Source organism: Amblyomma maculatum, chromosome 9, assembly GCF_055883805.1.
Source record: "Amblyomma maculatum isolate TAMU_Amacu chromosome 9, ASM5588380v1, whole genome shotgun sequence".
In the NCBI taxonomy this organism is placed as follows: Eukaryota; Metazoa; Arthropoda; class Arachnida; order Ixodida; family Ixodidae; genus Amblyomma; species Amblyomma maculatum.
In genome coordinates, this window is record NC_139352.1 from 57698383 (window position 1) to 57712643 (window position 14261).

Consider the following 14261-nt stretch of genomic DNA (forward strand, 5'->3'; position numbering starts at 1 on the left):
TACGCTCCAGCAACTGAATCAGTACAGTTAAAGTAAACCAATGACTTGAACAACTGCACTGACCAACCACAAAAACCGGCACTGAATAAAGAAGAATCGGTGTCGCACTAACGGTTCCTCTCCTCTCAAAGAGTCATCCGCAAGCCGCCTTCCTTTTCTCAGGCGGTGTTTCACGGCGCGGCGGCCGACCAAACACGAACTCGAAAAGATGCTGCTGTCCATCCCAATTCTCGCAGTGTGCCTGTCCGCCACACGACATTGGGACAGCCGCGGAAGAGTCGTACCCCGCTGTCTCTAGCACCTAAAAGCTTTTCGGCTGACAAAAGGACGGCATAAGTGCTCTAGACACGCCCTTATACAAGACATAGAGAGAGAGAGAGAGAGAGGCGGCACCGGCTTTTACTTCAAGCAAAACGTACTTTCCGTCTGTGTTCGGTGGTCTTGCCTTGCCGCTTACTCGGCTGCTGGCCGTATACAGAACTTTCGCTTTAAACGCAGATCCAAGTCGTACGGCAACAGTTAGCATTGTCCTCGTATTCGCTCCAAATACTTGCATTGTCTGGCTGCAGAGGTCTGAGGGAAAGAGAGGGGAGAATGATTGGCGCATTTATGTCCGTGTCGACTCCCGCATTGGCTCGATTTGGAGCTCTATCTGAAGGACTCCATTACCTCCGAATGAAAGAAACTGAGAGCGGTAATGATTATCCGCCTTTTTTCCCTCTCCCTTCACTCTCATTTATACTACCTTCAGTTTACTCTTTCCTTCCAGGCAACCTATCTCGACAGGTGTCTGTCACTCTAATTTTGATTATTTATTTGTTTGATGTCCGTTGCTGTGACAATCGTCGTGTGCCGTCGTTGTGCAGCTTCCCTGCCGACGTCGATGACGGAGCAACGGCAACTGTGGAAGAAACACACAAACTAAGTGGGTTTTAAAACAAAAACGTGCCCTGCAGATCCCCCCCCCCCCCCCCCCTAGTTTCACACTTTCGCTCCTTCTACCTCTAACCACCGAAGCTTTTCATTTATAAGAGAATGACTATCTTTTGTTTCTTCTTATATACGCTTTGTGTATAGCTTCATTTGGGGAGACGCTTTTATAATGGTAATGACAGCCGCAAATGCTCTGTTTGCTCCTTCAATAACGTCAGCTGCCGTTCCTGCTTTACAGTCATCAGCGCTTATTCCTCGACTGCTTTCCTTAATTCTCTTCTTCACTTCCTGCAGTTTTCCTTTCAACCATTCTCGCAAAGCGCTATGACTATGCTTCCAAAGCTTTTCCATCGAAGCAGCGCTTACAGACGGACTAGAAAGCGGAAATCTCTGCTTGAGCGAGATCTCGATTTGCATCCCTCGGTGTTCACATCTCACTCTCTTGGTTCTGCCTTTTTATTTGCCTGAAGCCATGTTGCTTCCTCAGCTCCAATTTCATCTGATGAAAGACACTGAGACAAAGCGCAAACTCTGCGATAGTAACGCTGGCTTTTGGGCGGAACATTCAGCAAAATCGCTTTTGGTTATTTGTCATTTACTTTGCGGATCTGCTAGCGTTTGGTTCAGGGCTTTTAGCGTGATGATGTAAATGACGCGATCGTATTTAGCGGAAGATACAACTTGTTTTCTCTTAATGCGTTTGTAATCGTCTATTCAAGATTTTGCTGTTGGCTTTCTAATGCTTCCAGCTTTTTTTAGCCTTTCCGAAGCAGAAATTCGGCAGCAGATTGTGGATTACATTTCCATTTAGCCTTGAGTTAGCTTTAATTGGAGGCGTGCTCTACGACACAAAATTAGATTTTCGCGAAAAGCCGGATTTAATGGTAATTCACTTCCTACATTCGCCATATGCAGTTCAAGGGAGTACACCGCCAGCTGGTGACTAGATATTTTCGTTAATTGCTCATACAGTGGTGAAGTGGGCCTTAGAATATATTTAACTTAAATGCTACAGTAGCCACATGTGCACTTCAGTCTCATACCAGTCTCTCCCCAGTCGCCCATCAAGTACGCTCGTAGGACTATTATTTGCCGAAAGTTGGTAAAGAAGTTGTAGACTGTCTAAAAACGCTCTTGAATAAAATACCGCAATGCGCGATAAAAAAGACGAAGACTAAACACGTAATCAACAGGAGCGCTAGTCCTGTTCCTTACGTCTTTAGTCTGTCTTTTTTCGCACGCAGTGCATTATTTCAATCATTTTTGTATTGGTGCATTATGATTAATTTATATTTATCGGTCTAGTTTATGGAAAAGCCGAATGATTGACCGTCATGCTCGCTAACCACGATGAAAAAAGTCTGCATTCGAGAGCTTTGGTGTGAAGAGTGGATGCTGCCCCGAAAAAGCTGCCTAGTTACTTTATTGTAAACTCTCAAAATGACAAAAAATAAATAAATGTCAGAGAAAGACACACCCTAGCCTAGCCTAGTTGCCTCCGAAGACCTCCGGCGCTGCATGGTTATACACACAAAAAAAAACAGTACACACACACACACACACACACACACAAGAATTGAACCAGGACGTTAACACAGAAGAGCGCATCATCTGTGTTAACGTCCTGGTTCAATTCTCTTGTGTGTGTATTTTTTTTTGTGTGTATAACCATGCAGCGCTGGAGGTCTTCGGAGTCGTATAGCCAACTAGCCCGCTCGCAAGTACTACTGAACCTAGTTGCCTACCCCATCTCGATGCTTCTGCGTGCCTCTCTGAAATTTGAAATTTGTTATGGTGGGGTATTATTGCGTGGGGTTATAGCGGGCTTGCATTATTGAGGCTGATGATTTGAGGCATGAGCTGCTCTAGTTTCTCTTCCTCAGGCGTTTTCACACGAAGTAAAGCAAAACAAAATGCCCAGGGTGGAGTACTGGCGTGTGCGCTTGACTGGGGATAGTATAGATAGTGGTTCGATTCCTGGTTGAGATCAATTTTGTTTCCTTGTGTCAGTTCATGTTAACATTTTCTGCAGACACGCTTTCTTTCCCTGCACCACCAATGAACGAAGAAATTTTTTTTTGCCTTAAAAAAAGAACAGGTAGCTAGTCCGCACTGAAGAGACAAACTTATTTTTTCTTCTGGATCAATGCTGAAAAAAAACGTGCGGTGAACCATGTGTCTACACTTACGGAAGACAGAGCTCTGAAATGACAAATGTCAAATTGAATGCTCGCGCACCAACATAATTGGCTGGATGGTATAGAACGCGTTCCCTTTTATAATCCTTCGAACTGTGCATGCATATGAAAAGGTGTTTGGAGGGAGGGAAGTATGTTTGAATGGAGTTCACACGCATTGGCGCGAACTAAGAAGCACGTGGACGCAATATGTGGGTTAAACTTGACCCAAAATAGCGATAAATTAAGCCACGTTTCCTAGGCTGGAATAAATAAAATATTTTAATGAAAACAAATATGCACAATTTGAACGAATAGAACTATATACGTGGAAGGTAAATTCGTCCCGCGTTGATCACCAGAGTTAATAATCTGGTAAGCGAAAAGAAAAAAAAATAAAGAGTGCCCTTTTGCAAGTGTCGCTCAGTCGGGTCTTTGCTAACGTCGACTTGCCGATACCATAGGGTTCAATCTCTTATGCAAAATGAGCTGCAGCAGCTGCTGAGCTCATTTTCGAAACATATCTGCATATTCACCCTTCAAGCAAGATGTGTGGTAAGGAGCGTGGTATGGCCCGGAAGATTACGTCACACCGGCTGCATTGTTATTTTACACAATGGTTCAGATAGGACAGCCTGCAAAATGAAATCGCATTTTCAAGTACTTTTTTTACCGCTGTTAATGGCGTCAAAGGTTACTAAGCACACCAACAAAAAAGTAAAGTTAGAACCTTGCCAATAATAGCAGTACTGACGTTCGCGGGTATTGCCACAGCAGATCAACCCGCGTGGTAAACTGCGACACTGTCTGGATATGGGTGTTGTTCGTCGTAGTCTCCATTAACTTTCATCGTGGCGGAAAAGATTTAACACGTCTTACCCGGCTTAACTACATCAAAATCCTTAACATTTGGGTCCTAATTGTTCCACCAAGAAAAAAGACAGCACCACTTCAAAATGAAGGCTTTAAACCAAATATTCTTGTTCCACCAGCATTTCATAGCCAAACTACTGCAAAAAAAAATTTTTTTATTTTAACATATTTGCTCTTATGTTTCTCCTCATAAACATGCAACCAAATATTTGGGGAGTCGCTTTGAACATCGAACTAGGCGCTAACTGAGCCGAAAAGTTAATGGAGCATTCCTTGACGAAATGTGGCGTAGCGCCTTCCGTGACATATCGAAGATGTCAAAAAGGAAACAAAACTATACAAGAAAGACAGAAAATGACGACAGAGAAGGAGAGTGCTCGGCGGAACTCTCAGTGCTTTAAACGGCCGACGCCAAAAGCTGAGCTCAGGCTGTCGTGGCCAAATACCCGTGACAAATCACTCGGATCTCTAAAATGCAAACTTGACGGAACCGTATCCTTCATCGTCAACCTCCCGAATACGCTTAACTCGTTTCTCGGCTTCTTAAACTTAAGATTCATTCGTCGCTTTCCTGCCTTTGAGATGGGAATGTAATTAAAGGATAAAATGTTCTTTACATAATAAGTCGCCTCTTTGTTGCCAGAATAGAATTGTAGAAAATAATGTTGAAGAAACGACTAAAAGAAAGAAAAACATATAAGCGGATAAAGGTGAACATGACAAAAATATTTTGGAGCGATAGTTTCAGCAATTGGATCTTGAACGCATTGGTTTCCTGATCATCCAAGAAGCGCCGCGGCTATACAACACGGTGCAACGACTCAACACGCCTTCGCATGCACATTAGGGAGGACGGTGTGCTATTTTCACACCCTGAGGCACCCTATCTTGACTATCGCTGCCTCAAGATAACGGCGTTTCCCACTGACTTGGAAATGAAGACACCACCCGGACTTGCAAAAATAAAAAATCGAAACAGAACATATCGATTCCACTGAAAGAAGGGCGCTTGCCACCCCACATACACTATTATTTGTTTTCTTTTCGTTCTGAGAGCGTAAGCCTGCGAACCCAAAAGGAATGCAGCGAATATACAATTCTGTAGATGCTACCTTTGCCGAAAACATGGCAGCGCCACACCCACGTCTTCGTAGCCGCCATTTGTACCTGGTCTGGGCAGTCTGCGTCTGCCCCCCCCCCCCCCCCCCCCCTCTTACGTACTCTCGGTTGTTTACATATTCTGGTTTCGTTTGCATCCTGTGCTCCTTAGAGAAAATAGAACCATATCAGACAAGAAGGCGTTTCGTCGTCCTAGAACGCAGGAACGAAAATGTATCGAGCATGATTTAAAAGCATCTCGAGGTGGCAAGCAAATGACGCGTGCAGCACTTGAAGAAAGGCGCGAGATCGCGTCAACCTCCAAGCATGAAAGTCACAAACACCAGTGGCGCCGAAGCAAGCTCACCATTGCGTTCAGGAATCGCTGCTGTTTCCATCCCGCTCGCGTCTGACAAACGTGCACTCAGAATCCCTAACGCGTGGCAGCGGAGAAGGCACAACATGCTAAAAGGTAGCATAAAAGTATTGGTGTCGAGAGAAACAAAGGGAGAGGGTCGGCGCGGGAGTTATAAGGCGCTAGTTTCCCGAAACTGTTTTTTTTTTTTTTTTTGTTGAACCGATGCATGCAGGCGGGCCAGGACTGGCTCAGTCGGGAAGACGACAAGAATGGGGAAAAGGAGAAAACAGTAATTGTGTAATAACTTGAAAGGAAGTGAGAGCGGAGGAAAGGAATTGCGTACAAAAAACAATGAACGGAAGGAAGCATCATGGTGGCAGCACGGCGCTCCGCCTACATACTCAACTGTTTGTTTTCGTGCTGTGTAAGCGAGAGTGAGACACTCTTTCTTATTTATTCAAACACTGACGGAAGGCACTGGGCCCTGCCATGAATTATGCGCACCGCGATCAGCATTCGCGACTAAAGAGGGCGAGAGTACAATACCGATGAGCGGCACCCACTTCGACCAACTTAGGCTCCTTAGAACTGCAAGAAAAAACACAGCATCTTCTTCATTGGTTCTGTCTCTTTTCCTAGCTCTCCTTGCTTATTAAGCCCTCGCTATTTAGGGAGGCGCTCCGAGTAGGCCCGCAGGAGAATGTGCTATCGCAAAGCCACCCTTCCTCCAAACCATTCTTTCTATCATTTAGAGGAGCGAAAAATCTAAAAGAAGGATACTTCTATACTTCTCAAAATGCCAATCGTTTTTACCTGAATGCTGTCCGTACTGATGGTGGTAGGTTGGTTAGGTGTAAGAAATTGAAAGGAATGAACGAAAACAAGATGTTTCCTCATCCTTTTGGTAGACATGCATGTATATCAGTCCTTTCATGTACAAGAAATTTTTTTCGGGAGCAGAAAGATGCGAAGCATCATGCGCTAGAGGGCAAACTAATTGTACTTTCATTGCCGATTATTGCCCTGCGTTTTGCTTTTATTTTATATTTCCTGGAATGCCTAGGCCGCAAAGTAAAATACTTGGGGATCACCCTTTTTCCGTGCATTGGTAGTGCCTAATGAACTTTATTCCTCGGTACCTAAGGACATTCTGCTAGGGACGTGCCCGTAACTTCACCTCGTCTGCTTTCCGTATCGAATCCGTTTTTTTTGTCTTTTTTTCTACCTGACAAGACTTTTTGGGCCAAATTGCCGGCCCTTTGTTTACTTCATAGCTGTAAAACGACGCACGTTCCACTGCTTCATATTTCCTCTTTTGGTGCCATCGTAACTTTGCTTCGTTTCACTAAACGATTACAGTTGAAAATTAAGAAGAAATCTTTCAGGATGCGTCACAAAGCACGGTGACAAAAGTGGAACGAAAGCCAATCTCTTCTAGTGCTTGTAAAGCATGCCATCTCTCTTCCTCTTTCTACTATGGACAACGGAATGCATGTTAGGTTTCTCTTCTATTTATTAAATCTTCAAGATTAAAAAAAATGGCGACCTACTCGATCACCTGGTTTCCCAGTGCACAAAACTGCAAACTGTGACAGCCCTCACATTGAGTTCACTAATCGCTTTTTCTGGCCGCCCAGATTGCAACTAAGCACGCTCGCTGGTTTTAGCAAGAAAGCACTGATACGATCGTCGAAGCCGCCTAACAATCTTGCTTATGCCTCACTCCTAACTGGCCCGTCAGATCGTGACGTCAGTGCCCACGTGTCCTGGCGCGAGTAATTCAAACCATGTTTTGAATTATAACGATATTATGTATTCCTTATAGGGATATGACCGGTCTAACCCGGTAAAATTACGGATGAGTTTAGCCATAAAGCGCTACTTCACACGGTAAACTCGACCTAGAATGTTGCGGCTTGCATATACCGATCTTGTACGAAAGAAAGAGACGTTGGGGGGGGGGGGGGGGGGGTACAGATTCGAAGCCAGGAATTTCCCGCTGGAAGCGAGTACGAAAGGTCGTTGATATCGCTGCTGCCGATAGCCCCGCTCGCAGCACTGCAACACATTTTTGCGCTGTGCATTTCATGTCGTCGTCTCCATCATCTTCCGTCTGTGCGTAAAAGTTTTCGTACGTCTTATTCAGTTGATATACATTAAAGGTCTACAACTCTGCGCGAAGTGAACTGGGCTCGTCCTGCACCAAAGCCGCCTCAGTATCCTGGTTTGAAAGGGAGCTTTCAAGGGCGATTTAGGAAGCTGCCGGCGAAAGCTAGGGAGCCTACGTGTTGCACCGCGCCGCGGCGCAACTTCTAAGCGAAAACATTTTGAGTGGCGCCGTCATGCAGTGCCCACCGGAAGTCCAGACCAGTGGCGTTTTTGCCAAGATCGATGTCGCCTCTGGGTTCTAGTGGAAACTGCGCGTACCCTTCAAGAACGAGTCGAAAAACACGCCGGAAAAATGATGGATGTCTTGTTGTGTGCATATGATACATGCGTTTGATTGATTGGGGGTAGTTGATAGTGCTATTGGTTGACTGATTGATTAGTGAGTGGTGATTAGTGAATGAAACCCGCGATGTGTAGGCGAATAATTTCGCATGTGTTGCTGAGCTTGAACACGAGTAATGGATCCTAGGGCTGGTACTAGCGCAGTAACGTCATCTGCCATTGTACCGGATGTGTATAATATTTTTACGAATGGGATGCGTTTATTCACAGGTGAAAGTGATTATCGGGGTGAACTCTAGGAAGAATAGGTCGCCAGGCCAACGTCCCTCGCGCTTCGTCAGCTTCTTCTTCGCACCACGTCACGTTTACTTTTTTCCGTCAGTCGCTGCATAGCGCGAGACAATTTCCCCCGCTGCAGATGAAGCTCGTTCTCGAACAAATCACATTGGACGACGCACGCAGCGTTTAGACGAGCCACATGTGCTGCTTGTGTGGTGCGGGAGTGGCGACTGGGAGCGGTAACTTTAGCGATTACATACCTTACTTCGCTTAACAGAGTAACCACAATGAAGGGGCCAGTGTACCAAAACAAAACCTTCTGGCCTCGCTAGCGTAAGGGCGTCCAAAGCCACACCAAATCCACAGGAGCATATATGTGGCCTCAACATGGCGCTTGTCATAGTGGTCTTTGGAGTGCTGCTGTGAGGACAAAGTGCGCAAGCGGGCTAGGCAACAGGCTTCCTCAGCACGACATACCACCTGATAGAAAGAAGGATCTTCGTAAGGTGAGACGGAGAACATGGTATCTAAAAATGTGCGTGGCATCCTGACGTAGAGTAAATAGAACGGGGAATACATGATCTCATGCTTCGCGTTATCGTAGGCGTATGTCACAAATGGCAACACGGTGTCGTCGTTCCGGTGGTGCGATGCGACATACACGCGGGCAGCATGTTGGTGAGGGTGCGGTTTGGGCGTTCAGTAAGACCGTTGGTCTGTTGGTGGTAAGGCGTGGAATGGCAGTATATAGAGCCGCACATGCGAAGTAATTCCTCTGCGGGGTCAGCAATGGACTGTCGTCCGCGGTCGCTGATGATAACACGGGGAGCACCATGACGGAGAACAATAGAGTGCAGCATAAGCGCCGATACATCACTTGTCTTGGCGGATACAAGTGCTGCAGCCTCCACATACCGTGTCAAATAATCCACGCAGACTATAACCCAGCGGCGTCCTTCTGCAGATTTGTGAAATGGGCCGAGTAAACTGATGCCAACTTTTGCAAAAGGCACCGATGGTGGCCTTACCGTCTGCAGAAGGCCTGTAGGGGAAGGGGTGCGAGACCTGAGGCGCTGACATTGGTCACAGCTGGAGAAGTATTGTTTCGTGGTCTTATAATTTTCGGCCAGCAAAAGCGCTGGCGAAGTCTGTGCAATGTACGGGAGAACCCAATGTGACCCGACGTGAGGTCGTCATGCATAGCGTGCAGCCCATGATTGCGGAGATTTTACGGGACGACCAAAAGCACGCCTGCCCCAACAGCCGAGTAATTCTTTTTGTAATTGAGTCCATCTTGCATGATGAATGGTGTAGAATGGGTTCCTGTGACTCAGTTTGAGGATATGTCTTCTCGTGATCGTGGTTCTCGACACCCAGGGATAATTCGAAGACCTACGCAGACAGGGCGGAGGAGAACGCTCGATATGAGAGAGCTACGCGTTCGAAGCGAGGGCGAAATGCAGAGGTACGATCATACGTCGTTTCATTTCGGAAAAAAAGCGGATATGATCGGAGTAGCAACAGTTGAGACAATGAGTGCACACTGTATTGTATCTTTTCATAAAACGAAGCTTAGGCGCATTCCTTATTTTTATTATTCGTTATAACCAATAATGCGGAAGGTAGACCTTGAACGGCACGTTGTTCAAGCGAAGATGGTTGCTAGTTGAAAGGAAGGCTTACTTTCTCACATACATGACTGTTGCCTATGAGTAAAACATCGCACTCGCAAAACCGGGGCGCGAACACTAATATTAACTAATAACTAACTAATAACTAACTAATAACTAATAACACTAATAACTAAGGGGTAGTGCTGTTAGTATTTCTTTATTTATTGCGGCAAAGGAGCACAGAAAAGTTGGTGTCGTCGCGCTTAACATTCATCATCGCTATCCGTAATATTTGTTATCCTCGACGAAATGCTTCCTCTTTCAACACCATTGTGAAGAAAAACGTTTGCGTTGTTTTATTTAATAGGCCTATTTATACGACACCGGCCCACATCATTGCTTGTGACGTGCTATCCAGTTCTTGCCAGACAGAATTCACTAGTCACTTACAACCAAACTTAAGCAGATGGTTTAGTGTTCGAAAGAGATGTTAAAGAAGTTTCATGAAACTCCTGATTCATACCGGCAGCGAAGAAGCACGAACACACAGAGAAGGAACACACAAAACACTTTGTGTTTGTGTTTCATCGCTGCCGGTATAAATAAAGAATGTTACCAACTTGTACCTTATTTTACTCAAGTATATTTCATAGAACACTTAACCTTTACGCCTAAAAACGTTATGATTACTGTAAGTAATTTCCGGGTGGAGCAAGTATGAAGTTCTATAGTCGTTCGCCCTAATTAAGAAAGTAAACAACCCAGAGGGCTATGGAACGAAAAATGGTAGGGGTAACATTAAGAGATAGGAAGCGTGCAGAGTGGGTCAGAGAAAAAACTCAAGTTACCGACATTCTAGTGGAAATTAAGAAGAAGAAATGGGCATGGGCAGGGCATGTAGTGCGAAGAGAGGATAACCGATGGTTGCTTAGGGTAACAAACTGGATTCGAAGGTAAGGAAAGCGTAGCAGGGGGCGGCAGAAAGTTAGGTGGGCGGATGAGATTAAGAAGTTCGCAGGGGTCAAGTGGATGCAGCTAGCACAGAACCGGGTTGAGTGGAGAAATATGGGAGAGGCATTCGCCCTGCAGTGGGTATAGTCAGGCTGATGATGATGATGATGAAGAAAGTAAAAAGCGGTTTCCGTAGCAAATCAGCACGAGCAGACGGGTGATCCACGGGATCCACCTCCTTTTTTACCAGGTGCTTACAAAAAACAATGCAAGGAAGAAATTAAGAAAGCAAACATTTCTCTAAACACTGCATTTGTTGCTCATGGTAACGTTGACACTAGCATAAGTATACTTGACTCTTCTTTTGAAAGGATATGAGACGTTCAAACCGGACTTCGTGATGTGGCTTGCCAAAAATTTGCCGCTACCGGAAATACCGTGCGTGCTTCGAGCAAAAATTGTATTTCTCGTAAAAAAGGGGCAGGAAGGATGAGAAAAATCGACATCATAACATATATGGCATTCCGTAGCGAGCAAACCTTTCAATGGCAAGGACCATTACTCTTCCTGTTCTTTCTCTACTTTGATGTCTTCCGCCAAAAAGGAAACATTTCTTGAATTGAATACCACAATTTAAAAAACCATCACCACTGTTGCTTCTCACTGTAATGTCTGGCGTACGCCACTACAACGCTAGTACAAACACTACAACGTTAGAGCAAATCAACCACACAAAAGTCGCCAAATTACCCTGAGCTTTCCTAAAGCTACACCTCAATCTGTATGTGACCTCATTTTTCCTGCTAAATGCATAACTCAAAACGAGACGATCACATAGCGTTCTTTTCGCCGCGCTTTATCAATCAACGCAATCTGTCACCGCACGTGGCATATTTTCTGTCCCCTTATCGGGCTGACGCCTTTGAGGCAATGCGGCACGGCCTTACTACTCTGTCCAGTGACGTCTCACACAAAAGCTTTTGGTCTCTTTGGCGTTGGATCAATGAGACACAAAAAGGTCGTTCGCTTATACGCTTGCACAACGACTTGGTTATGTTAGGTTTCTCTAAAAGCGTGCAGTGCTACTTGAAGTGGTGCCTCAACGCAGCATTCCTGCTAGAATCAATGTACGTTTTCAAGGCTTGCTTTAGCGGTGGAAGTTTGTGTGCGGCCTCACAGAACTCTATCGCGAAGCTGTAAGATTATTGCTTACTATAACTTGAGCAGGTCACTGTTATGCAGTATATGCCTTCACTGGGCATGTGTTGTTCACTAGAGGTCAGGCGTCGAAGTCAGTTAGTTTGGTTAACGTGCGTCAGTAAAGCAAACTACCTTCTGTCAGCGACACAGTAAGAAAAAAAAGCTCACCAGGGATTATTTATCGGCACAGTACAAAGCAAAAAGCCGAAACGTAAACAAATTGAAATGTATAAAACAGCTAAAAGCTTCACGCGTACCGGTCATAGATGCCAACGGAATGACCTTCATATCAGTTTGGCCATGAGTATTTACTTTTTACCTTAAGTCTAGTCGGTACTATTCTTATCGCGCACTAGATGGAGGTTCTTCGCCATACTGGTACCGTTGTTTATTGCGCTAAATAAGAAAAAGGAAAATATTGGCCCCAGTTCCTTTGATGGGTGGCGTTATTAGCAGACCTGGGCGCTGCCATGATAACGAGCCCTTGTAACAAACGAGGGCGTCCGTTCAACGAACTGCAGAGTTTCTTTGTGAGCAGAAACTGCGTGCAAAGGTACGAAGAGAAGGGCTGTGACCCATCCTTTGTGCAGAGTTGCCTGCATTTTCCGCTCGCAAGCAACGCTTGAGCCGAACTAATGAACATGTTGCTGTCGTGGTCCCTAGCAACGGCTCAGCCCGCATTATTTCACTGGGTGTCTGCTGTAATTGTACTCTGGATTCCTTGGTAACTTTTTTTGTTAATCATCTGCGACACTTGCTCTCTCCTCTGTTTAGTCCTGCTTTTTTTTCCTCTGCTTTCCGCCCGCAGAAATATTCGTGGTGTACGTATTGTGTTCCTTAACGTTTGTCTATTTCCTCGGGAACTTTCCGTCTAGTGAGACCCATCTGTCGGCTTCTGCTTTGTTCTGCTGCTTTCCCGCTGCTTTTCTAAGCGTCTTGCATAACTGTTGAGCCGAGTCTAATGTGCTGCGCCTGCAGTCTTTTGTTATTTTAATCTTTATCTCCATATAAAGTAAGTATATAAAATAAGTATATAAGGAGAAGCAATGGAACAGGCGAAACACTCAACTCAGCACTTTCGATTTCCTATGAAGAACTGCGCCCTTGTGGGCTCCTTCGTAACCTCTCAGGGTAACAAATTTTACAACTGAAGAAAAAGAAAAAAGAAATGTTAGGACTGTCTGGCGAAGCGTAATAAGACGTGTTTCCAAGAAGCGTTTCAGGATCCATCCAGCTACGGTGGGGAATGTGCGCAAACAAACATTCGACAACGACATCAAAGACACCGCATATATAACGACATCCCACAGAAAGAGTCGTGAACTCCTAAAGAGGATGTGTGGTTACAAGTATGCTTCGCAATAATATTTTTAGATGTTATTGTCATTTTTGGAAGCAGGGCAGAAGGATTACCAGCATGCGAAGCGTCACAATAACGAACTAACAACCACGTTTTTTTTTCTTTTCTCTTCTACCTTCTTCCCTTTCCCTTACTATTGAGCCGCACAGGCGTGCTGGTGTTCTGGTCCCCATTCCACGATCCGCGCGTCCACGAGGGTGCGCCGGTGGGTGTGCTCGTGACCACCGTGCGCGCCATGGACGAGTCGGCGCCTGGAAAGCCGGTCGCCTACAGCCTGCTGGACGTGAAAGACTCCAACCACTTCCACCTGAACCACATTACAGGGGACATGACGACCGCGCGACCCATCACCCGGAAGGTCGGTGACAAGTACAAGGTGAGTGATGCATGGTGTTCACGTGATGCATGTGATATCAGCGGATGCCATGGCGTATAAATTTTTCAGAGGACTTAGTTCACTTCCGAACCTTTCTTTACGATTCAGGAATAAAATTCTGCCTCTGCGGGTGGCACAGAACTTGAAGGTTATCGCATTCTCATGCCGCTTCTGTAATCCTGGTGACCTTCTGCAAGCAGTTTAAAAACACAGGCACACGGTGGAAAGAGTTGCACTCGGGCATCGCCAACCATTGCTTGCTCATCTCGTAATCAATGTCACAGTCTGGTACTCTACCAAAATGTTAGCCGTCAATGCACAAAAAATGGCGGGCTTGATGTCAAAAGAGTAGTGAAATAATAGTGAAGAAGCAAATTGTTAACTATGGTGCAAAAAAGACGGCCCTTAATCATTATTAATACTTTATGATTTGCACTGTACGTACTTGAGATGAAAAGAGTGCTCTGTCACTGTTATGCCAATTCCACGAAAAACGTTCAGAAGGGGTTTAACTGCTGGGTCTATTCAATAGTAGCTGACACTATAGCATGCGCGTCATCGCTGAAACGCCGAACCGGCGGTGGTACTTTGG

The 14261-nt window shown here is 45.4% G+C and overlaps 1 protein-coding gene across 1 annotated transcript in view; it reads left to right on the forward strand.

Moving 5' to 3' along the window:
* The window catches only part of LOC146179120 (uncharacterized), a 248265-nt gene extending 234324 nt beyond the window's left edge, over positions 1-13941 (forward strand). The window contains exons 3-4 of the mRNA XM_084580115.1: positions 13443-13669; positions 13870-13941. Of these exons, the coding sequence (XP_084436241.1) occupies positions 13443-13669; positions 13870-13941 (299 nt within the window). The remainder of the gene's footprint in view (positions 1-13442; positions 13670-13869) is intronic.
* Positions 13942-14261: the final 320 nt, after the last annotated feature.